At 58.6% G+C, this 23,564-nt stretch overlaps 2 protein-coding genes and 1 long non-coding RNA gene across 3 annotated transcripts in view; 2 read left to right on the top strand and 1 right to left on the bottom strand.

Moving 5' to 3' along the window:
* The window catches only part of PLXNA1 (plexin A1), a 55,401-nt gene extending 44,493 nt beyond the window's left edge, over window positions 1–10,908 (bottom strand). The window contains exons 1-3 of the mRNA XM_055260204.2: window positions 10,694–10,908; window positions 4,187–5,453; window positions 2,414–2,596 (exon numbers count right to left, since the gene is read on the bottom strand). Of these exons, the coding sequence (XP_055116179.2) occupies window positions 2,414–2,596; window positions 4,187–5,434 (1,431 nt within the window). The 5' untranslated portion in view covers window positions 5,435–5,453; window positions 10,694–10,908. The remainder of the gene's footprint in view (window positions 1–2,413; window positions 2,597–4,186; window positions 5,454–10,693) is intronic.
* Window positions 10,909–11,362: 454 nt separating this feature from the next.
* LOC134735478 (uncharacterized) lies at window positions 11,363–14,139 on the top strand. Its single transcript, XM_063630689.1, has 2 exons — window positions 11,363–12,216; window positions 13,309–14,139. The coding sequence occupies exons 1-2, from the start codon at window positions 11,975–11,977 to the stop codon at window positions 13,829–13,831; spliced, it is 765 nt and encodes a 254-aa protein (XP_063486759.1). The 5' UTR covers window positions 11,363–11,974; the 3' UTR covers window positions 13,832–14,139.
* Window positions 14,140–14,381: 242 nt separating this feature from the next.
* Window positions 14,382–19,674, top strand: LOC134735477 (uncharacterized). Its single transcript, XR_010118643.1, has 2 exons — window positions 14,382–14,604; window positions 16,120–19,674. It is a non-coding gene; the product is annotated as an uncharacterized lncRNA (long non-coding RNA).
* Window positions 19,675–23,564: the final 3,890 nt, after the last annotated feature.

Raw genomic sequence — 23,564 nt, 5'->3', positions numbered from 1 at the left:
GGGAGACGGCTGGGACCCACACCGACATGCAGCCATTTGCATGACATTGAGGTTCAAAAACCCTGCACAGGACATGCCCAGCTGCTGGACGGTTTGAGAGCAGGTGGATTTGGGTGAAAGAGTACAGGTGGCAGGTTCTTCACCAACATGACCATGTCTACATCTGGGGGGACAAAGCAGAGGCGTGCCTTGCCTGGGGGCGGCCTCCGAACAAAACTCAGACCCAAGTCCCCGACTGCAGACTCTGCCGGGCCAGCAACCCCTGTGCACAGCTGATCCCAGATGTTCCCAAAGGGTGCCATCCACTCACACGTGCCCCACAGCACCCAGTCCACAGCACCCAGTCCAGACTTGTTTGGGGGTGGAGGGAGGCAGTACCCAGGATGGGTGCTGGGAGGCAGGTATGGGCACCTAGAGCCTCTGAGGAGAACTTGGGGCTCTGAGGGGTGGGGGCCCGGCCAGGGTCACCAGGCAGAAACTAGCCATGACAGGCGATGAGGACGCAGCCTCCACCTTCCCAGCTGCACCCTCCAGCAACTGCCCACAAAGCCAGGCTCAAGGAGGCGCCTGGCCCAGGGAGCAGAGCACAGGCTCCATCCCTGCCTGCCTCCTTGAGAATGGCCCTCCTTGGGACTAGGGGTGGCAAGGGGAAAATTGGGAGAAGGAGTTGGGGCAGGAAGAAGGGGAAGAGTTGGTAGAATCTCAACCCAGAAGCAGCCTCTTCCCATAGATGGGCCCAAGCCCAACTCCGCAGTTCCATGCTCTGTACCTCAGTTTCCCTCTGTGGGACTGGGGTGAGGAGGCAGGGGAGACAGGCCAACTGGCACCCAGAGGAACAGCTGTGTCCTGCTGCTCCCTCAGCAAAGCTCCGACCCAAACGGTGCCCCTGGGGCACAAAAGAGTGAGTGCTGGGCAGCAGGAACAGGGTAGGGCTAGAGGAACCTGGTCACTGGCTGGGTAACAGGCTCTGGGGCACCCCACGAAATGTCTCTAAGCTATTGCACGAGGCTTCCCCACAAGCACGGCCCTCTGTCTGGCAAAACCCACTCCAACACCCACCCCATGCGCTCGAGAGCCCTGTGTGCCTCCCAGTGTGAGGAGAGGGAGTGCAGGCTGGGAGGACGGGAGGGGCCTCACACCAGAGCCACAGGGCGGCACCCCACATGGGGGTCAAGAGGAAAGTCACAGCAGAGGACCCGACTCAGGGGTCACAGGAATTCCCCCATCAGCCTCAGCCTCATAGCCACTATGAGCAGAACCAACAAGACCCCAGGGCACCCCCACCCTGGGGGGCCTACGATCAGCAGCTGGGCCCCCACTGGCCCCAAGACCACCAGCACCCCCCGCCCGCAGCCCAGAGCCTGAACATCTGGCTTATTTCACAGAGGGAAGCTGAGGCTGCAGGGGATCCCCTCCCAGAGATCACAGACCCAGGGAGGGGCAGGACTCCCCACCATTCCCAGGGCAACTACCATGGCAGAGATGGGAGGCCCCCTTCCTAACACTAGGCATGGGGCTGAGAGCTGCAAGCCTTGGCCAGCCCCTGGCCCAGCCCCACTCACGGCCACACATGGGCTCGGGGGAGCTGCATCGGCACCAGCCTCTGGTGCCTGTTATGCACCCCCAGGGCCCACCACTGCCCACTGGGCCTCTGGGGTGCCCAAGTACCCCCACCCTTCAGTCTCTCCGGGAGCTTCCTCCACACCAGGCCAGCCTGGTGCCCACCCCAGACCAGGCAGCTCCCCTCCACCTACACCCTCCAGGAAGCTCTGCACCGCCTCTGTCCAGCCCACCGTTCTGGGGAAGGAAAGGAGAACCCTAAAGACCAGACGGGCATCCCTGCAGCACCTAGCCCTCACCCTGCCACCGTGGGGCCGGCGCAGGACTGCGTGCTGGAGCTCCTCAAGCACCAGCCAAAGACAGGCGGGGGCACTACCCTTGCCCTGCCCTTGGCCCAGTAGAGGGGCTGGGGAGAGGCAGGGCCGAGGCCTCCAGCCCAGCAGAGTGCTGAGGCAGCAGACACTGGATCTCCTGGCTGGGGAGCAGGGCCCAGGGGGAGGGGGCCGCGCAGGCCTGCCCTCACCACTCACACACAGCAGCCTCCCCAGGAGGTCGAGTGCCCTTGGAGAGCTGGCCCCTGCCTCAGCATCCCTGGGCCCCTGCACAGGCTCCTGCGTGGTCTCAAAGTATCCTTGCTTAGTGGGTCTGGGGCCCGTCGTGGGCAGAGGCACAGAGGGGAGTGGGGCCCTTCAAGGTCACTGGGCCCAGTGTAGGGCAACATTCCCCCTGCCCCTCGTATGCCAGATCTAGCCTCCCACAGCATACAGCAGCACTGGGCCTGCCAACGGGGACGGCCTCAAGCCTTTGCTCCTGCCCCAAGCCCCCTCCCTACCCCACCCCACCCAGGCCTGACCTTGCGGATGCGGCCACTTCGCGTGCCGGCGAATACTACAGTGCGGCCCCGATAGTCATAGGCAGCCACGGCGGTCAGGCCATCATCCTTGTCCACGAACAGGGGTGTCCCCTCAATGGTGACTGTGCCCCCCAGGGGCTGGTTGAAGTCCTGCCCGCAGAAGTCGTCGTCGATCTGCAGGGGCTGTGGGAAGGGGCAGGGTGAGAGCCACTCGCCGGGCGCCTTCTCCCAGAGGACTGGGCCTCCTTGGGCAGGGCTGGGAGTGCAGTTGTCTTTCTAGAGAGGTTGGGGGTAGCCCCCAGAGGAGATGTGCAGACAGAGAGGGTTTAAGACAGGAGGGAGCAGGTCACACCTGAAAGGCAAAGGGCTGGCTCCCAGCTAAGAGCACGAGAAAGCAATCAATAGCTTGAGATTCCGGGGCAGCTGGGGGCCAGTGTGGAGGGGGCACTGCTCCACCACCAGGCCTAAGGAGAGGGCAAGGCAGGCAGGGAAGGGGTGTGGGGAGAAGCGGGGCAGATAGTCCTCGTCTGCAGCGGGTTCATTGGCAGGGGCCAGGCTGCTCAGGAGGAAGGAGCAGGGGAGGCTGGGCCAGGGCTAGGCCACACGGAATAAAACAGCTGGGAGGGGGCGGTGGGGACTGTCCTCAGGGAGGAAAGAACAGGCCCCAGCCTTGGGGCAGGGCACAAAGAGAGAGTGTGGTGGGGCTTCACCTAGGCTCTGCCCCTCCAAGCCTCAGTGTCTCCATCTGTATGGTGCAGAGAAAACACGTTCCTTGAAAAGCCAAGGGGAGGGTGGACAACCGCATCTGCCAAGCACACATGGGCCCTGCCTCACACAGGCAGTGAGCGTGAGACAGAAGGGCTGAGGGGCCCTTGCAGTCCCACTCTGCCCTGAGGACAAAACCAGCATCACCCTCAGGTCAGACATGGGAGACTACAGCCAAAGAAGGCCAGGCCTTCCCCTGCACTGGCCAGCGACCCCCAGCAGCAAGCCCAGAGGCCTGGCCTCGGGGGTCCCAGGTCTGGGCCGAGTCCCAGCCCCTTCACTTTCCACCCTAAGCAAGGCCCGTGCCCTCTGAGCCTGCCCAGGAGTGTGAACAAGACACTCCCTGAAAGGCAGCAAGATAGAGGCCCAGCCCCAGCTGTGCCTTGGGATGGGTGCTGGGGGCTGTGGCTCCCTGCAGTCAGGGTCACTTTCTCTGTAAGTTATGAACTGTGGCCTGCCCCAGAGCACCATCAGCTCCCACTGCTGGGCAAAGGCAGAGGCTCAGCGGGCAGGTGCCACCAGGGCCATGTGGGGGACACAAGCGCTCCATGGAAATGGTGTCTGGACTCACCTGATAGGCTCTGGCCCCACACTTGCTGTGTGACCCAGGGCAAGGTACCCTACCTCTCTGATCCTGTAACCTCATTTGTAGGATGGGGACAAGATGGAGCAGGCAAGCACCAGGTGTAGGACCAGGTATGTGGCTGGCACTCTGGCCAGTGTCCCACAGGGGCTGCGGACCATGCCAGCAGGGCCTCGTCACCCCATCTTCTGAGGCACCAGACAGCGTCATGGCTGGGAGCAGCCTTTGGGGCTAGCACCCTGGATCCAAACCCACTCTCTGGGGGATGGAAAAGGGCAGCCCCACCTAGCTGAGCCTTGGGGATGGCCAAGCCAAAAGCCAGGCCAGGCACGCCGCAGGCACCACTGGGTGTGCATCTGACACCGATGCCATTGTCCCTGGAGGGAATGGGGCCGTGGGAGGAGGGGTGCCCCTGCCACACTCACCGAGTTGATGCAGCCCAGCTCCTTGTTGAGCAGCCACGGCAGGGAGAGCTTGCCCTCACCGCGGTAGCAGGACTGGATGCGCTCCTTAATCTTCTCCTTGATGGCCCTGAGCGTGAACAGGCACAGTGCTGACTCCTTGGGCGGCTTCACGCGGTTCTTCTGGCCCTGGGCGAACACGGTGAACAGCACGTCCTCGTCCTCGGCCAGGCCCAGCTGGCGGGCCAGGGCACGGCCGGGCCGGCTCAGGTAGGCATCCTGCACCAGGCGGTACTCCACGCCCGCCTGCTCGCAGCCAATGGGGAACTCGACGTACGAGTAGAACTTGGGGTCATCCACACAGAGCCGCACGATCTTGGAGGTGAAGAAGTGCTCACCGGCGGCATCGGGCGAGGTCAGCTGTGTGTCCAGCTGCAGCGTGAGGTAGTAGACAAACTGCTCGCTGCGGAAGCTGTACACATAGTAGATGTCAAAGGCCGGGAACTTGGACAGCGTGTCCGAAGGGATCTTGAGCTGTGATGACACAAACTCATCCTGGTACACGAAGCCGAACATGTCGGCATCCTCCTCGTTGGCCATGAGCCGACGGCTGGACAGTGTGGGGAAGTACTCGGACTTGCCATCGATGGGTGTGCCCACGAAGAGCTTGGCCTGGCCCTGGCCCGGTGGCCCGGCAATGAGCACGCCCGCCATGCTGCCCGCCTCCCGCACACTGGACAGGTAGTGCTCCTTACGGTGGTGTGGCTCGCCCAGCTTGAAGAGATCGTCCAGCCGCAGGAACTGGCAGATGCCCTGGGAGGCGCTGCCACAGGCCAGCAGGCGGTTAGCGGCGTAGTCCAGCAGCAGCAGCTTGTTGACGTTGTCAGTACTGCCCAGGCCATGGGGGCAGGACTGCACGCTGGGTGGCGGGTAGCACTTCTCGTTGTCCTCCACGGGGCCCGTGACGTGGGCCCGCAGCAGTGTCAGGTTCCCTGACAGCTTATAGATGCGGTTCACTGCGCCCACATACACCTCACCTGTCTGCTCATGCACCACCAGGTGGGTGAGGCCCCAGTCGCTGGCCGAGAAGGTGCGGAAGGGGGGCTGCGAACCCCTGCCTGCCCTGGGCGAGCCTGCCTCAGCCCACATGCCTGGCAGCAGCAGCAGCAACAGCAGCAGCAGCAGGAGCACCTGCGGGTTCCGTGGTGGCAGCGGCATGGCAGGCTGGGGCCTCGGGCCTCGGCGCTCTGGTCCTGCTGGGGCGAGCATCATGGTGCCGGGAGCTTCAGCCCTGGGGAAGGGGCAGAAGAGGGCATGTGAATGCAGGCATGGCCCATGCCATGATATCATGATCTCCCAGTGTGAGCCCTTCCAGTGCTGGGCGTGCCCACTGCACCTCTAGGAGGCAGGACCTGACCCACCAGGAGGAGCCAGGGGCCAACTGGGCACCTCCCTGGCCTGAGGCCCTATAAGCTGTGGGGTGCACCAGGTATCCCCAGGACACCTAGCAAGAGGTCGCTCCATTGGCACCTGTCCCCTGCCATCACTGGCGGAGGCCAGGAACAGGAAGGCAGGTGACAAGGGCCTGAGGTCTGGAATGGGACTCCAGCTGACACTGACAGCTGACACCAACCTGGAGAGCATCCCTCACCCAGAGCCTCCCTATGCCCTGAGGAGCAGGACCCTCCCTACAGCTCTGTACTCCCAGGGTGGGCACCAGCCCCCTGCCTGAGGCTGGTGGAGACATACTCCACCACCGTCCCCTACAGAAGCTTGACATAGATGGGCTTTAGTGCTCACTCCCGCCTCCACAGCCCTGCCTCTCCCCCGAACACGCCCTGACAGCCCACAACACAGGCACCACGGAAGACATGGAGGCCCAGGCCACACAGGCAGCAGTTCTCACTGTGGATAGTTGGCAGCCTGGGCTGCTCTCCGTGGGACCCCAAGCCCCATGCTGGATAAACCTTGAGACCTGTGGTCCAGAAGCCAGGCAATGTGTCCCACCCGCATCCTCACCCCAGCCGACGGGTGCCCCACCACATGGCCCCTTCCCAGGCTCCCTGGCCCACCCAGCCCTGACTCTCAGCACTCTCTCCAAGCCGTCACTCCTGCCCCCAGCCTCACACCCAACTCCAAGGAAAGAGGAATTCCTCCACAGGGAAGGCTGGCAAGTGCTCCCTGCACTCCACGTCTCCACAGCGACCCCTTCCCAGCCTCAGCACCCCATACGCACCCAGACCTGTGTGGCCCCCTCCCGCCTTGCTCCACATCGGGCCCTCACTTCCTGGTCACACTCACTACCAAGGTCCATTGACTCCACCCCAAACTGCACAAAATGCCCATCCCTCCTTCCTGGATTGCCAGGGTACTTGGCTCCCTCCACCCACAACCATCTACAGCCAGGTCCCTATGCAGAGGCTAAGGCCACTCTTCTGACCTGCACACGAGGTCAGCGCTGCCCAGATCCTGGCAGGAGTCCCCATATCCTGTCCTGGCCTCCACTGCCTCTGGAAAAGTCTCACCACCCCCTGCCTAGCAACTGGCAGCCAAGCACTGGGCTAAATCTAGACCCTGTTACTCTGTAGGCAGATGACTCTGATGGGGACCCTCCCTTTTCCTAGCCTCAGTTTCCCCATTTGCAAAAGGGGCATGAAAGCTCTTTTCTCATGGATGAAAGAGGAAAGGGCACACCTGCCCACAAGGCACAGTCAAAAGTGCCACCCCCTTAGTGTCAGTAGGGCCTGCTGCCCTGGATGTGCCTGATGTGCTGGGGCCTCTCACCCACTCCTGGCTGGAGCCGGCCACAGCAAGGCTGAGTCCTGAGTCCTGAGTTCAAGCCTCAGCCAGCCAGTTTGCACACACCATCCCGGACACCCCTTGTATGGTCTGGCCCCATTTTACAGAGGGGGAAGCTGAGGCCTGAAGATGGATGCCTTCTCCAAGTCTACCGGGGAGCTGGGCACAGTCCCATCAGCCTCTGTGCCTAGTGCCCACATGTAGTGTGGGGCTGCCTGCCCCTCCCCCAGCCTCTAGGCCCCTGTCTCTCCCTGCCCTGCTCAGTCACCCTGTTCTCATCGGCAGCACAGGACTCGTAAAGGGTCTCTGTTACTTATTGCTCCCATTCTCCCGGCCAGAAAGGCTGCCCTGTGAGAGCAGGGCCTGGCTCCAGGTGGTTGCCACTGCATCCCCAAGCTAAGCCAGGGACCCAGGAAGACTCAATAAATTCCCATGAGTAAGCGAATGAATGAAGGGTATGTGGAGGGCCAGCCAGGCCTGGGCGCGGCAGCCCCCCATGCTTCCTCACTCCTGCTTCACTCTCCACACACCCCCTGCCCAGTGTGTGTGCGGCACACACCCACTGCTCAGGTGGGGAAACTGAGGCTCTCAGAAGCAAAGAGCTTTGGCTGGAATCCCAGAGCAGGAACTGCAGGGTGCTCCTAGCAGGCTGCCAGCTGCCTTTGCCGGACAGCGCCCCAAGAACAGCAGGGGAGGAGTCCCCACTCCTGCCCCCACCTCAAAGCTCAAGGAAGACCCCAGAGCCACAGAACAGGCTCCTCACAGTGGCAGTGGGGCCGGGGCTGGGAGCTAAGCACATGTGAACTCCAAAGAAAACATGAATCACTCACCGTTTATCAGTTCAAAGCAGGCCTGCAATTACCAGGGGCTGGGCTCTCCCCTCCTCTGGGATAATTATACACGTCTTAATGCAATTACGGGCCCTACTTTTTATATTCAACAGGAGGGACCAGGCTAAGAAGCCACCATCCAAACTCCAGCCTGGCCCTGGGCCCACCGCCCCAAACTCCACCTTCACCCCACTGCCCCAACAAAGGCTGCTGGGAAGGGACTTGCCCGAGGTCACAGGGTTGCTGGCCAAGAAAGGGGGAGCCCCAAGCCTAGGGCTGGGTCTCTCATGCCAGTATCTAATAAAGGCCAGTGACAATGCTTGGGCCACTTCTTCCATCTTAGGGGTGTAAGACTTGGGGCTCAGACTCAAGGTCACCCAACTAGTCCCAGCAGGGCAGGGCCCAAATTTCGAGCTTCCAGAGACTGGGCCGGCCAGCCAGCCTGCAGGGCTCAACTCTCACAGGCCTGGGTCTGCCCAGGAAAAAATGCATTCATTCCAAAGCTCGGCCCAGGTGCCAGGGTGTCAGGGGGCCATGCCGGGGCTGGGAGGGGAGCATGGGCAGATGCTGTACTCTACCAAGGAGCAGAGCCGGCCACTGTGGGCGGGGAAAGGCCTCAAGGGCCCTTGAGGCCTTTCCCCCGGCTCTGGGAGGACCAGGTAGCCTGGGAGCTGGTACAGGAGGGTGGGCATTTGTGGTGGGGGTGGGGGGCAGAATAGGAGGAGCAAAGGCCTGGGGTGGGAAACACTGGCTGTGCAGAGAGGGCAGTAAGAACGGCTGTGGCTCTCCGGCATGGCCAGAGCTGTTCTGGGCTGAGGCAGAGCCAGAGCCAGAGCCAGATCCAGGGCGGGGGAGGCTAGACTGGTGTTGGGATGCGATGGGGCTAGCCAGGGAGAGAGAGGCGGAGAGAGACCTGGCGGCCCGTGGGCAGGAGCCCCAGCCCAGGGGCTCCTCTCCTGGAAAGGAGGGGATCGCCGCCTGGTGGAACACCAAGCCAGCAGTGTCCCCTTCCCTTTCCTGGCCTGAGTGACACCACAGCTCCTTCTCACCCTGAGAAACAAAGGCCCCCAAAGCCCTCCCCACAAGAGAGAGTCCAATCCCCCCAAGTCCTCCTGCGCCGGATCCTGCTATGGCTCAGGCAGGTTGAGGTGTGGGGCTGCCATCCTGCCCAGTGGCTCACAACAGCAGCCGGGGGAAGAGAGCTGCTCCTGGCACTCCGCCTCCCCCACAACGGGGGTCATGGGAGGTGGTCCCCGTGGTCCTGCTCCCGACCAGTCCTAGGGGATACGGATCTGAAGGCCTTGGAGTCCTGCTCCTGAGACAAAGTGCCCACCTCTGCGGGCCTTCCCCTGGGGCACCCGCTCCTCCCAGCCAGCTGCTCTAAGCGGCTCTGTGCACGGGGGCCTTCCTGGGGGCTCAAAATAGGCAGGCAACGATCTTGGGGGGCCAGGAGTCCAGCAAAGGGCTGTCTGCTTTGTCCACAGGCACCTCATGTGTCCCCCACCCCCAGAGCACACACCGAGGCCACAAACCCAGGCCTCCGCCCATGCTGTCCTCTCTGCCCAAAACGCCCTTCCTGGGCCCCACCGGCACTCCCCAGGAATGGAAGCCTGGCCCTGCAGCGAATCACTGGTTCACATGCCTGCCTCTGGCAGGGGGCTGGGTGCTCCTCAAGGGCTGGGCAGCGTCTTGGTGCCCCTGGTGCAGCACCTGGCCTCTGCCGCACACCCCAAACCGCAGGAAGCCGGGAACCTGAGGCAAGCTCCTCAAGGGCCCCGGGAGCAGAGACTGCGCCCCATCCCTGCACCGACCCCAAAACCGGCTACGTGTGAAAGGAGGTGGGGCAGCAGGGAGCAGCCCGAGCCACAAGAGCCGCGCTGAGGGGCCAGAGGCTCGACCACGTCCCCTCCCCCGCACACACACCCCTTTCTTTCAAGGGGCGTGGCCCCAGCACCCCACACAGGAGCCGGGGGCAGATCGCGGCCCGGGGCCGCCCCTCGGAACCCCTCCCCTCCTTTCCAGGGCTGCACTTGGGACCTCACGCCAACGGAGAGACCTCCCTGGAGTCCCCACTGCCCCTTCCCCTGGCAGCCCGGGATCGGCCCGCCGCCTCCAGCTTCGCCGCACACCAGGCCCGGGACTGTCCAGGAAGCAATCGGAAGCCTCCGGGGGAAGCGGCTGACCCCGGAGAGGCCCCGAGAGGGGGAGGCCGAAGAGGCCCGAGCGGGGCGGCCTCCCAGAGCCCACCTCCCCGCACCCCGGGCCAGAGCGGGCGGTGGCAGCGGTGGTCCCGGGAAGCCGCTCCAACTTCCACCCCGCGCCCCAGGGCTGGCAGGGGGCTTAGCCTGCACTACCTCCTCCGGCCCCCGCGGCCCTGCCGGGCGGCTCCGATCCCTACCCGGGCCTGGCCATCCCGTCCTCGCCCGCGGCCAGAGGTCTGAGCCGAGGTCCAGCGGCCGGGCCGGGCCTGGACACCGCAGGGGCCTCCCCGCGGGGCCGCCACAAACTTTCTCCCCGGCCCCCGTGGAGGGGCAGCGCCCGCCCCTCGCCACCCCGGAGCTGCCGCGGGGCTCGGCGAGCCCGGCCGGGGGGCGGGGGAGGCCGCGGCGCTGGGTCCCGGGCCGCGGTCCCAGCCACGCCGCACGGGGGTGCGGTCTCTCCGCGTCGGCGCCGCGGCCGCGCCCGGACACACGCGGACGCCTGGGCCGGAGCCGCAGGGACACGCGGGCCGCGGACACGCGCGCCGCAGTCCCCGCGCACACCCCCTGCCTGCCGCCTCACGAGAGGGCCGCCGCCGGAGGCCGCCCCGCGCCCACCCACGGGCCGCCCGGCCCGGGACCCTGGCCCGGCCCGGCCCCCACCCACCGTCCCGCGCCGCGGGGAAAGTTGCGCCCCGACTCACCCGCCGCCCCGGGGCGCGCCCCGCCGCCGGCCATCGCCGCGCCCAGCCGCCCGCGCCGCCGCCGCCGCCGCCAGCCCCGCCGCGGGGCCGCCGAAGCCGCGCAGGCCGCCCAGGCCGAGGCCGCCGCCGCGCCCGGGCTCCGCTGCGTGGCCGCGCCGCCGATGCCCAGCATGAATGGGGCGCCGAGCGCCGCGCGGCTGCGGACCGGCCTCGCTCTCGCCGCCCGCGGAGCCCCGCGCCGCGCGCATGCGCCGCCCAGAGCCCGGGGGCGGGGCGGGGGCGGGGCCGGCGGCGGCCTCCAGAGGGCGCTCTGCCCCGCGCCGCGCGCCTGCAGGGACCCACTGCGTGCCTTCAAAGGGCGATACGGCTGCCCGCCTCAACTTTCTGGGCGCCGGGGCCGCGCGGGCAGTTCCGGGAGCCCCCCGCTCTCGAGCGGGCTAGCCCGCGACCCCGGGAGCAGGGCCTGGCTCAGTATGTCCAGGCTAGGAGCATGGCCTCCTTTCACGGGAGGGGAAACTGAGGCTGAAGGAGGCAATCGCAGTTCCCAGACCTTGCGGGGCCGGGTGTTCCCAGCTCTCGGCCTCGCGCGTTCCTCTCTGTCAGATGGGCGGGCACCTGCGCGGGGAGCCCGGGCGCCCCCTGCAGGCCCCAGGCTGGTGGCGCATTCCCGGCTGGGGACGCAGCCCAGGGAGGAAAGTCCCGCGGCAGAGGCGTGGCGAGACGCGAGACGCGAACTCCGGGTGTAGCGTTGGGCAGCGGGTCTGCACGGTGCGAGGTGTGGGGCTGCAGAGTCCAGGGTGACGGGCCGGAGCTGTCCAGGCAATACCCCCAGCCCGCATGGCAAGGCTGAGGGGCAGACACTCAGCACTCAGTTACTGTACTCAAAACCGCCACTCGCAGGCGGGAGGCATCCGGAAGGGCCTCCCGGTGGAGGGCAACCAGGCCAAGGAAGGGGAAGCCGGCAACAGAAGCATCGATAACAGAGCAGAAGGGCCAGGAAAACCCCGTCGTGGGAGGGCTGAGTCCCGGCTGGGGACTGGGCCCCCATCTGTAGCCTGAGGGGTGCGGTTTTTGCTGTGTGAATCACGTCACCCCTACAGAAGAGGAACCCTCTACAGTTCACATGGTTAAGAGGGAAAGGGAAGGGACTCATACGGGGCCCGGGTGTCCCTCCCCGTCTCACCCCGCTTCTCCCTCCCCAGGAGCAGCCACAACCCTCATTTTTGTGTTCATCTTTAACTGCTTTTCTTTGGGTGTGACCTCTTATATTTGCATCCCAGAATGGGACACTGTTTTGGGTGGCTTGTTTTGGGCATTATAGAAACGGGGTCACTCAGCCTGTGCTGTTTGCTCTGTCTGCTTTGTGTGGTGAGGGCACGGGGTGGCTGCTCGCAGGCATCGTCTTCGCAGCCTGTTTTGTTGGGGTCCTGCTCACCAATTTTCCTGCTGATGGACATGGGATTGTCGCCTATCTGGAGCCATGATGAGCGAAGCTGTGATGAGCATCCTGTGCGTGCCTCTCGGTGGGCACCTTTAGATCCAGGGACGGTCTGCAGGGTCACGGGGTAGGATATGTCTAGCTTTAGGAGATACAGCAAAACCGTCTTCCCAAGTGACAGCCCTAGTTTACACTCCCAGCAGCTTAGCAGGAGTGTGGAAGGGTCTGGCTGTCCCACATCCTCACCAATATTTGGCACTCTTTAGTTCTGCAAATCTAGTGGCATGAACTGGTTTTTCACTAGGTGCTTTTGCTTGTCTGCCTTTTTTTTTTTTTTTTTTTTCTTTTAGAGACAGACAGGGTCTTGCTCTGTCACCCAAGCTGTGGTGTTGTGGTGCAATCAGAGCTCACTGTAATCTCAAGCTCCTAGGCTCAAACCATCCCCTGCCTCAGCCTCCTGAGTAGCTGGGACTACAGATGGGCACCACCATGCCTGGCTAATTTTCTTTTTAAGAGACAAGGTCTCTATGTTGCCCAAGCTGGTCTCAAACTCCTGGGTTCAAGTGATCCTCCCACCACAGCCTCTCAAAGTGTGGTGATTAAAGGCATGAGACACGGCACCCAGCCTCGAGTCTCACTCTGTCACCCAGGCTGGAGTGCAGTGGCTCGATCTCAGCTCACTGCAACCTCCACCTCCTGGGTTCAAGTGATCCTCCCACCTCAGCTTCCCAAGTAGCTGGGATTACAGGCATGTGCCACCATGCCCAGCTAATTTTTGTTTTGCCATGTTGGCAAGGCTGGTCTCAAACTTCTGTCCTCAAGTGATCTGCCCGCCTCGGCCTCTCAAAGTGCTGGGATTACAGGCGTGAGCCACCATGCCCAGTCTCATTGTGGTTTTTAACTTACATGTTCCTGAATGAGGCAGAACATCTTCCTCAAAAGTGATATTTATTATTTTATTTCCCAAGCACTAATACAGTGCTGGCTCTGTTACCTTCTACAGATGGGTGGGCTGAGGCTGGAGATGTGCCCAAGTTCCCCAGTGGGTATGAGGCCGGGCTGGGAGGCTAATCCCAGGAGTCTGGCTTCTCCAGTCTGTGGTCCTGACCCAGCCACTGGGCTGTACTTCCCCTCCCTTCCCTGGCAAACAAGACTGGAGAGCTTTCTTTCCTCACAGACTGCCGAGGCGCACATGTGGGCGCAAATCCATCCTCATGGCTGGTGAAGGCAGAGCAAGTCCTGACTGCTCTCCGAGCCTTGATTTCCTCATCTGTGAAATGGACGTGAGAGCTTGCAGAGCTGTGGTGAGGGACACAGTGAGTGTGGACGCCATGGCTGACCTCGGGGAATGTTCACCAGCTCTTGTCTGCACCACCTGTCACTGGCACCAGGGGCTGTCCCTGCTGTTTGCCTGTTTCTGCCCATTGCCCCAAGGCAGACACTCCTCAAGGAGCTTCCTGCTCTGTGCTCACGGTGCCCGGGAGAGCCTAGGCCTCTCCTCTGAGGTCCAGCCCCCTGTCTCCAGCTGCGTCTCGGGAAGATCCAGGGCCGCTGGAGTCTGGGTGGCCAGGACCAAGCTCCTGGTTAACCAGGTGCCTCCCCTCACTTTCCCCGTCTCTGCGAAATGTGCCACATCCCCGAGGTTGCCCTACTGGGAACCTCCATGCTCCCCATGCCCCCTGCATCCCTCAGCCTGGTGAATTCTTCCCAAAAACACATTCCAGAACTTTCCACTTCCCTCCATCCCCACTCTGGGCTCCTCAGGAAGGAGCACCTCCTCTCTGCTCTGCCTGCTGTACTTGGTAACGCCTTTCTGTCCACTCCCCAGACAGCAGCAGCAAGAGCCATCACAGTGAGAATCTGCTCATGTGACCCTCTCATTATGCCCCGGAATTCCTTCTCCCATCATGAGCAACCGTGGATTCCAGGTGGCCTAGGTCCCAGCGCCACACAGAAAATTCTAAGGTTTTTAGGAGACCAGAGAGCAGATTTGCTTCCTGCCCCTGGGCTAGGGGAAGATTTCATAAACAAGATGCTAAAAAAATAAAGAAAGGAAAATATGAGTCAATTTGACTACATTAAAATTGGTTACTTTTGCTCATTAAAAGTTATAAATAATGAAATAATGAGACAAGTCAGGATCTAGAAAGAGATGGCTTGTAACACATCTAATTGTCAAAGGATGTGTATCCTGAATATATAAAGAACTCCCAAGAGTCAACGAGGAAAAGGCTGTGCCCCCACAGGAAGGTGGGGAGAAGACTCCACAGGCAGTTTGTGGGGACAGAAGCGAGTGCCTCTTGCTAGGGATGGGCTGTGTGAGGCAGGCTCTAGAGCCCCTGCGGGTCCCGTCTGGCCCCGGCAGCAGCTGCCCTCTGTTTAGCTCTGAGCTCCTGGTGTGACCACACTGGGTCCTGACACTGCCCTCTGAGGAGGGACTGCAGCACCCCAAATGCAGACGGAGAAGTTAGAGGTGAGCAACCCTGGAGGAGCTGGGATTGGAGCCGGGGTCTGTGACTTTGGGGCCCTTGACCCCACATCAAATAGAGGGGAAGTGACTCAGCAGGCTGCTGGGTTCTTCCCTCTGGGTTTCTCCTGTTGGTTTAGCTTCTGTTTGCCTTCGGCAGCTCAGAGAGCTGGGGAGTTTGTAGTGTAGTGCAGGAGATTCCTAGGAACATGGTTCCGTTTCAGGGGGGTCTGGAGAGGAGCCTCTTTTGGCACCTTCCCATGCTCCTGCCCCTGGGGCAGCTCTGGGGACTGTTCTGCATTTGTAGGAGTCAGAGCTTTCTGCAAAAGTACACTCGGGATCTCCTTCCCCTTGAGGCAGCCCCACTGCTGCTGGGTGAGGGAGGAGATGGGGAGGATCCAGGCACCCCCAGCTCTGGGGAATGGCCCTCAGATCCCTGGCCACTGGGTTCAGAGCTGGTTGGGCCCACTTTGGAACTGGCACCACCATTGCCAAATATTCCTAACCCATCCTTGCCTCACTTCCCCTGCTTCTGTCACCTCTTGCCTGGAGGACATGGGGACCCTTAGTTGCCAGCGCAGTCCTCCCAACTCTGCTCTCCACACTGTGGTCCACAGGGATCTGATAGCGAGCTGGGGGGACCCCTCTGCTCAGACCCTCTAGTGGCATCTTTTAACACATGAAATGCCTCTACACATTTGCACACATACACATGCACACACACTCAAACATACAGACACATACAGACACACTCATGCAAGCACACTCATGTGAGCACACACACAAGCGCAAATACACATGCAAGCACACATGCACACACAGGCACACACATGCATATACTCTTAAACATGCAAGCACACACACTCACATGCAAGCACACACATGCACATCCACCCACACAGGCAAGCACACTTACACATGCTAGCACACACATGTAAGCAGATACACACAAGCACACTCATACACACACATGTACACACACATGCAAGCACACATGCACATTCAGACATGCAAGCACACACATACAGTCCAGCATGCAAGCATGCACACATACACTCATCTGCAAGCATGCACATGCACATCCACTCACACATGCGAGAACACACACACTTGGACCTGCTTCCCACCTCTCTCCTTCCCGTGCACACATGCCAACCTCCCTGTCCCTTGGCACACAGGTTCATCTTCCCCCTATGTCTGTGGCACTTATACCCATTCTCCCACCTGGGAGACCCTAGGTGGCCCTCCTCCCTCTGACTTCCCGTGTCACCACTTTATTGTCACTGTTCCCTCCCTTGTCCTCCCTGCTCATGGGGTCAGGGCCTTGTGCACTTTGTTGTCACCCTGCCTGTGGCCTGGCATGGAACAGATGCCCCCCTGTGCGGGGTCGTGAGTGTGGAGTGCTGTGGTCATCTCGGCTCATCCCCACACACCCCTGTGGGGTCAAACTGTGAGCCTAGGCCCACAGGGAGCCGCTGACAGTGGACGTAGGGGCAAGATGCAATCACTGTTGCATTCTAGGAAGCCCACTCTGGCCACTGAGTGGAGAGGACAATGGGAGCTAGCATGGATGTGGGGAGACTGCTGACTGTTGCAGAAGCCTGAAAAGAGGTGATGCCTATGGTTGGTGTTTACAGACTCATCCTCCAACTCCAGGGGTTTTGCCTGGTCTCCTCCCTATGCAGGAGGAGAAGGGCTCAGCCCAGCTGCAGGCATGCCAAAGAGAAGGCTCACCCAGCACCATTCTCTGCCCACCCCTGCTGCTGGTTGCAAGTGACAGAAACCCGACTGGACTTAGGCTCCAAGAGGCATCTATTGGCTCAAATGAGCAGCAGCTCAGACCTACAGGATCTTGGGCACAGCAGGGTTCTGCTGGCTGCTGGCTTGGTTCATGCCCACAAAGCCCTTCTGTTCCTAGTGGCCTTGGCAGCTCCAAGCTTTTCTTTCCTCATAGGTCCAGGAAAGTTCCCAGAATGAAGCCTCAGTGAACCAGATTGGATTGTGTGGCCCCCTTGAACCCGTCACTGTGGCCCTATAGTTGGCTGGGATCAGGGACCTCTCCAGAGTGAGTAGGTGGAATTGGGGAAGTGGTTTCCCCAAAGAAAATCCAGGTGCAGTTTTCAAACAAGTAGGCCTGGATGCAGGACAGGTCAAACCCACCAGGAGCCACTGCAGCCCCAATGTGCACCTCAACAGCCAGCACAGCCCACCCGCTGTCCACTTTCCCCCACATCTAGCTGGGACCAAATGCTCAGCATGCACAAGGCAGGAATCCACATGCTTACCCGCTGAGCTCCTTTATGACGTGGGAAGGCTGCTGTCCCCCATCTACACATATGGACGTAGCAGCAAGTCAGGGGCTGACCTGACCAAGGCCACAGCCAGGTGGTGGCAGGGCCCAGTTTCCAGAGCAAGTGGTGCGGCTCCCCTGTGGGCACTGCAACCCATGCTCTGCCATGTGGCACAGTGGGTAGTGTGGAGATGCCTGCACTCAGGACCCTGTGGGGCCAACAGGCCACCCTACAGCCATGTCTCCCTGGTACCCAGTGTTCTTTGCACACTGTACTCTTGCTCCAAAGACACCTCCACACCAGGCCTTTCCTCATGCTGTGCTCCTGGCCAAGAGGGTCCCCACCTGGCCCTTTCCTCTTTCTTTATTTTTATTTTTATTTTATTTTAATTTTGTAGAGGTGGGGTCTCCCTATCTTGGCCAGGCTAGTCTCAAACTCTTGGACTCAAGTGATCCTCCTGCCTCAGCCTCCCAAAGTGCTGGGATTAAGGCATAAGCCATTGTGCCCGGCCACCATTCATTTTTCAAGGCCCAAGCTCCTTCTCCCCTCCTCCAGGAAGCCTCTCTGCAGCCCCCACCCCACCCCAGGAGCCCTCCTTGGCTTCCTTTCCCTTTGACCACTCTGGGCTCAGGTCTGTCACCACCCCACTCCCGATCTGGAGACAAAACCAGGTCAATGTCAATACTTTATTGCCCAAAAGACAGAGTAGCAGAGTCCCTCCCCCTGCCCGCCACCTGCCCACACACATGCAAGCAATCCCTGGAGTACTGGGGGGAGTTGGCACCGCCTCCTTCTGGGGCTGCAAACTCAGATGACTTCAGGGGCCAAGTAGTTGATGGAGGTAAATAGTGAGATGGGCTGAGTGCCGGAACAGGCGAGGGCTGCAGCAGCAGTGAGCGGTGGAATGCATGCACATGTTATTGGGAGAGTGTGGAGTGAACAAGACCTTTCAAAAGTGTGAAGATCCCAGCCAGCAGGCCTCCAGTTTGCAGTCCCTGGCTCAGTCCAGCTCCTACCACTCCCAGAATGCTGCTTGTCACCCTGGGGGTCACAGTCAGGTCACCAAAGATGTTCCCAAGTATAGGAGCTCTCTCCAGGGCCATAGCCTCTGGAAAAGCCACCCCTGGCACCCTCTTTTTAAGGCCTAGCAGCCCTTGCCCCCCACTGCCCTGCCAAGAAGGAGGGCAGCAAGAGATCAGCCTCCTGCTTCCCTGGAGATGAGGTAAGCAGCCCAAGTTTTCTTATTGTGCTAAAAACACCTGGGCTAAAGTGGGGAAGCTGGGTTTCCCTCCCCCATTCCTGATGTAATGGGGCAGCACCCCTCTCTGTCTACCATATGGTGTCAGGAGAGGCCAGCTGTGAAACAGAAGATTGAAATGTAATCCAGGGTCTCAACATACAATACCCCAAACTTTCAAGATCCAATAAGAAAATCACCTGTCACAGCAAGAACCAGAGAAATGTCATCTGTACCAGAAAATACAATCAGCATATACCAATACTGGTATATGTTGAACAGGAAGGAATATCAGGATTACCTGATGAGGCTTTTAAAGCAGCCATCATAAAGGTGCTTTGATGAGCAATTATGAACATGCTTGAAACAAATGAAAATAAAGAATGTCTCAGCAAGGAAACAGAAGTTGTAAAGAGAACCAAATGGACATTTTAGAATTTTAAAAAAACATACAATAACCAGAATAAAAACTTAATCGATAACTCCAAAGCAGAACAGAGGGGACAAAGGAAAGAGGCAGTGAACCTGGAAATAGAGCAATATAAACCACCCAGTCTGAAACAGACAGAAAATAGACTAGGGGTGGGAGAAAAGAGTTCTCTGAGAGATAACAAAAGATCTAACATTCATGTCATCCAATTGCCAGGAGGAGAAGAGAAAGAGGACAAAGCCAAAAAAAATATTGAAGAAGCAAACTCCTAAACTTGGCAAAAGACATAAATGTAAGGATTCAGGAAGCTGAATGAACTCCAAACATTATAAACCCAAAGAAATCCACACCAAGACATATCACAGTCAGACTTCCAAAAACTAAACAACAACAACAAACCCCAATTTTGAAAGCAGCCATGTAACCACCTTCCAAAAAACATGGATGTCTCATCAGAAAGCATGGAGGCAAGAAATAAGTGGAACGTTTTTAAGTGCCGTAAGAAAAGAGCTGTCAACCATAAATTCTATACCCAGTGAAACTATCCCTTAGGAATGAGGAGGAATCAAGACCTTCTCAGGTGAAGGGAAAAGTAAGTTTGTTGCCAGCAAACCTACTGTGAAAGGAGGGCCAAAGGAAGTTCTTCTCATGGAAAGAAAGTGATAATGAAGGAATCTTGAGACATCAGGAAGAAAGTACAATGGAAAGAGCAAAACTATGGGTAAATACAACGGACCCCTTCTCTGAAGGTTTCTAAGTTACAATTGGTGGTCGAAGCAAAAATTATAGCATTGTCGAGTGTCTCAATGTATGTAGAAAAAATGTTTAAGATAATTATATTATAAATGGGGGAGGAAAAGGGACACAAAGAGAGGTAAGCTTTCTACATGTCACTTGAAATGGTAAAATGTTGATGGCAGTAGACTGTGATAAGTACATATGTATAATGCAATATGGCAGCCACTAGAAATCTATACAAAGATATACACTAAAAACACTGTACATAAACCAAAATAGATGCTTAAATATGTCCAAGTAACACACAGCAAGGCAGAAAAAAGAAAATAGAGAAACACTACCACCAACAAACACAGGAACAAACAAAGCAAAAAATAAAACAGCAGACTGAAGTTATGTCAGTAATTACAGAAAATGTAAATGGCATAATTCCATTTATATAACATTTTTGAAATAACAAAATCATAGAGATGGAGAGGAGATTGGTGGCTGCCAGGAGCTGGGGTAGGGGGGTGATTGTCACTGTGAAAGGGAGTACCAGGGGGTCTCCGTGGAGAGGGAACAGTTCTGTATCCTGGTTACAGGGACAGAAACATGGATCTCCATGTGTGATAAAGTGACACAGGGTTTGATACCCTTGTCACACCAGTGCCAATGTCCCTTTTCTGATGTGCGGTGGTTATGTAGAATGTGACCATTGGGGGAAACTGGGTGAAGGGTACACAGGCTTCTCTCTCTATTACCTTTCCAACTTCCTGTGAATCTGTAATTGTTACAGATTATCATTATTTCAACATAAAAAGTTAAAAAAAAATACCTTTGCTGTTGCTCTTACAGCAGCACCAACTCCACTGCTGGCATTTCCTCTTGGGCAGAACCACTGCCCTGTGCACTCCCATAGAGCTCACAGGCCAGCAGGCCTCTGGGGGCCATACCCAGCAGAGGCCATCACAGCAATCCTGGGCCGGACTGCCTGGTCCCAGCTCCCAGAGCCATCTCCTCCTTCTCCAGGCCTCAGAGCTCATATCACCTCTTCAGAGGAGCCCCTGATTGATTCCCTGATGGAAAATGCATCCCAGTCCCATTTAACCAACTGATAGTCTCTGATCCATTCAGCTGCTTATTATCCAGCCCCACAAATAGCAGCTCTGCAAGCCAGGGAGCCCATCTTCTCAGGGGCACAGAGCCTGGTGCCAGGCAGAGCATCCATCAGGGGCTGTGGGGGTGCAGGTGCTATCAGTTGCTGCAGCATCACAAGTCACCCTAAAATGTAGTGGCTTCAGCCAGTAGCTGCTCTTCTCTCTCATGGTCTCTGCGGGGAATTCAGAGAGGACAGTGGGAAAGGCCGGTCTCTGTTCCAGTGTCCAAGGCCTCAGCTGGGACTTGCACAGGCTGCAGCTCCTCACCCACCTGTCTGGCAAGACTTCCCTGGGGCAGGGCTCTTTGGCAGCTCTGTCTAGCTCTGTGGGGCCTTTCCACAGCCTCTCCAGCATGGTGGCTTCAGGGCAGCCGGCCTTCTTATGTGTCCATGCACAGCTCCCATCCAGCGGGGCAGGGAGAGGGAGGACAGAGGAGGAGAAGCGGGGGTTTGGGGCTCAGAAGCCTGGAGGGCACCACCGCTGGGCTACGCTGCATCAGGCAGATTGGTGACAAGCCCCATGGCTCTCCAGGGAACAGAGCATAGCCCCCAACTCTGGCAGGGGTGTCAGGCCCACTGTGCATTGCAAAGCCCCACAGGACGGGTGTGCAGGGGAAGCAGTCTTTGGAAAACACAATCTGCCACCTGGCCAGCAGCAGGCTGGCCTCCAGAGGCCTGAGCTGCTAGCCTTGGATCCCAGCCCCAGCCACGGAGAGCCTGCTGGGAGCCCCCTACCCACCCCCAGCCCCACCCACGCCTCTTTGCAGCAGCCTGCACTATTGATGGGTTGGTGCATGGGTGGGAATGGAGATGGAAAGGGAGGGTGGGAGTTTGGGGATCTTTTCTAACCGCCATGCCATACTCTGCCTCTGCCCTATGGAGCAGCCCTGGCCCAGTGGGGAATGCCACCATGGCAGCTGGGGGCTCATCTGAAAGAGCACAGGGTTTAAAGGCAGCAACATGGGGTCCCCTCCCGGCACCATCCCTCAGTGCCTTTTTGGGACCACACCACAAATCACGTGGCCCTGGGGTCTCTGTGAGGACCAGAGCAAAGAAATTTGAAGGGCCGGCCCTGTGCCAGGTTCCCCAAGGCATCTCGATCACCGGGTGGGTGGGGAGGGGCCACGACTTCCCCCTTTACACGGATGAAGAAACCAAGGCATGAAGTGACAGGCCCCAGGGGCACACTTGGCAACTGCTCTGGACAGCCACAGACGGAGACACAGAGGCCCCCAGAGGAAGCATAGAGTCACCTTCCCCCTGCCAGCCTCTCTCCCTACCCTACCCCCACGCTCCGTCACGGGGGTGCTTTGTGCTTTCCCAGGTTCACCACGAGCTTTGCACATGATGCTTGTTCTGCTCCTCTGTCCTGGAGACAGAAGGAACAACTTATTTCCCCTGAGGTCACCCTGCTGACCTTCCTCCAGCCCCCGCACAGGCTCCTCCTCTTCTGGGAAGCCTGCCCTGAAGCACCCGCCCACCCGGCCTGGGTAGGGAGCAGCTGCAGCTCACCACAGGGCATCACCCCCGGTCCTGGGCCTGCGTCAGAAGCAGAGGTGTCCTGAGGCCCTGGTGTTGCCAGCATGGTCTGCATTCCACAGAAAACGCGCAGGCAGAACCAGCCCAGCTCTCCTGTGCCCTCAGAAGCCCAGGCCAACCGGGCCGCCCACCCTTCCTGGGCACCTGGTGTGCCAGGTACCAGCCCCAGGGACACAGGCCTACTGAGGAGGGGGCAGCAGGGCAGCGAAGGGAGGAGCTGGATCTGAACACACAGCACCTGGCTCCAAGCCCCATGGCCTGGAGACCTCATCTAGATGGCAGAGCTTTTTGGGCTCAAGGAATAAACACCAAAATGGCATTTAAAATATTTAACAGCCAAAGCTAGGCGCAGTGGAGTGCAACTGCAGTCCCAGCTACTTGGGAGGCTGAGGTGGGAGGATCACTTGAATTCAGGAGGTTGACTCCAGCCTGGGCAACACAGTGTGACTCCATCTTTAAAAAGTGAAAAATATGTATATGTTTAACAGCCAGTCAGAGTAGACACCGGACATAAACCATGGGCAGGACAGCACTGGAGGAAGCTGGCTGAAACCCAGCTTTGCTTCATCCCAAGGGACATTCATCGATGTGTTTCCCTGTCTGGCTTCAGGCAGGGCTGAATCCAGGGACTCCCATAATGTCACCAGGCATCTATTTCTTGGTTTCACCTTCCTCTGTGTGCATTCCCATGTGTGCTGTCCCTACCTGACCCTTTGCTGCAGCCACTAGGAGGAAAATACAAGAGACTTTCCCCAACCTGGAACAGATGCTAGCAGTCTCCCCGACTTACAGCTGCACTTACCTCTCAACTTCACACTATAAGGTGGGGGTGGTGTGGGGACAACTGCTCTGATATCACAGCCACCGCCGCCCCAAGTACGCTTTACCCTTTGAGTTGTCTGGCCTTTTTTTTTCTTTTTAAAGATGTTTTAATTATTCAAATATATGCTCATTGTAAAAAAAAAAAAAAAAAAATCCAAGAAATGCATAAAAGGATACAATGAAGTCGGCCTCTCTCCAGCACCTGCCCCCAGCTCACCAGAGCAAAAACTGATATGGGTGTCTCCTGTGTCCATGAAGAGACGTATACACTGTGTCCAACGTGCAGACACAGAGGGACATCCTGCCTCTCTGCAAAAAACATACAAACTAAGAGCTGCTTTTTCCTTTCCCTTCTCCCTCCCTCCTTCTTATTTCCTTCACATACAATGCAGTCCCCAATCCTTAGGCACACAGCTCAATGAATGCATCTTTACACTTCTACACAAATACATGTGTAATCTCCACAAAACAAAGGTTCCTTCTGACCCCACCCCTCGCCCTCCAGAGAACCCCTATCCAGACTCCTTCACCATAGGTTAGTTTTGCCTATCTTTGAACTTCATATAAACAGACCCATCCAGTACCACGGCAGACATACTCCAGGTCCCCCATGAGTCAGATCTCTATAATCCCCCCCCCCCCACTTAAGTGTATGACTTGCTTCTAAGCAATAGATTGGGCAAATGTGAAGGCGTGTCCCTCTCATGATTATGTTATACATACAAGAGATCTATTTGCTGGCAATGGAGGGTCTGTGACCAAGTCTCCAGG

The sequence above is a fragment of the Symphalangus syndactylus genome, chromosome 21 (genome assembly GCF_028878055.3).
Source record: "Symphalangus syndactylus isolate Jambi chromosome 21, NHGRI_mSymSyn1-v2.1_pri, whole genome shotgun sequence".
Taxonomy (NCBI): domain Eukaryota; kingdom Metazoa; phylum Chordata; class Mammalia; order Primates; family Hylobatidae; genus Symphalangus; species Symphalangus syndactylus.
Note: the sequence above shows the minus strand (reverse complement) of the source record. Positions and strands in the feature narration are given on the sequence as shown.

What these genes read in the sequence shown, in the direction of transcription:
- LOC134735478 (XM_063630689.1), top strand. Translation starts at nt 11,975, where the DNA reads ATGGGACACTGTTTTGGGTGGCTTGTTTTGGGCATTATAGAAACGGGG. An exon ending in CATCCTGTGCGTGCCTCTCG is followed by an intron (nt 12,217 to 13,308) that starts GTGGGCACCTTT and finishes CTTTCCTCACAG; the next exon opens with ACTGCCGAGGCGCACATGTG.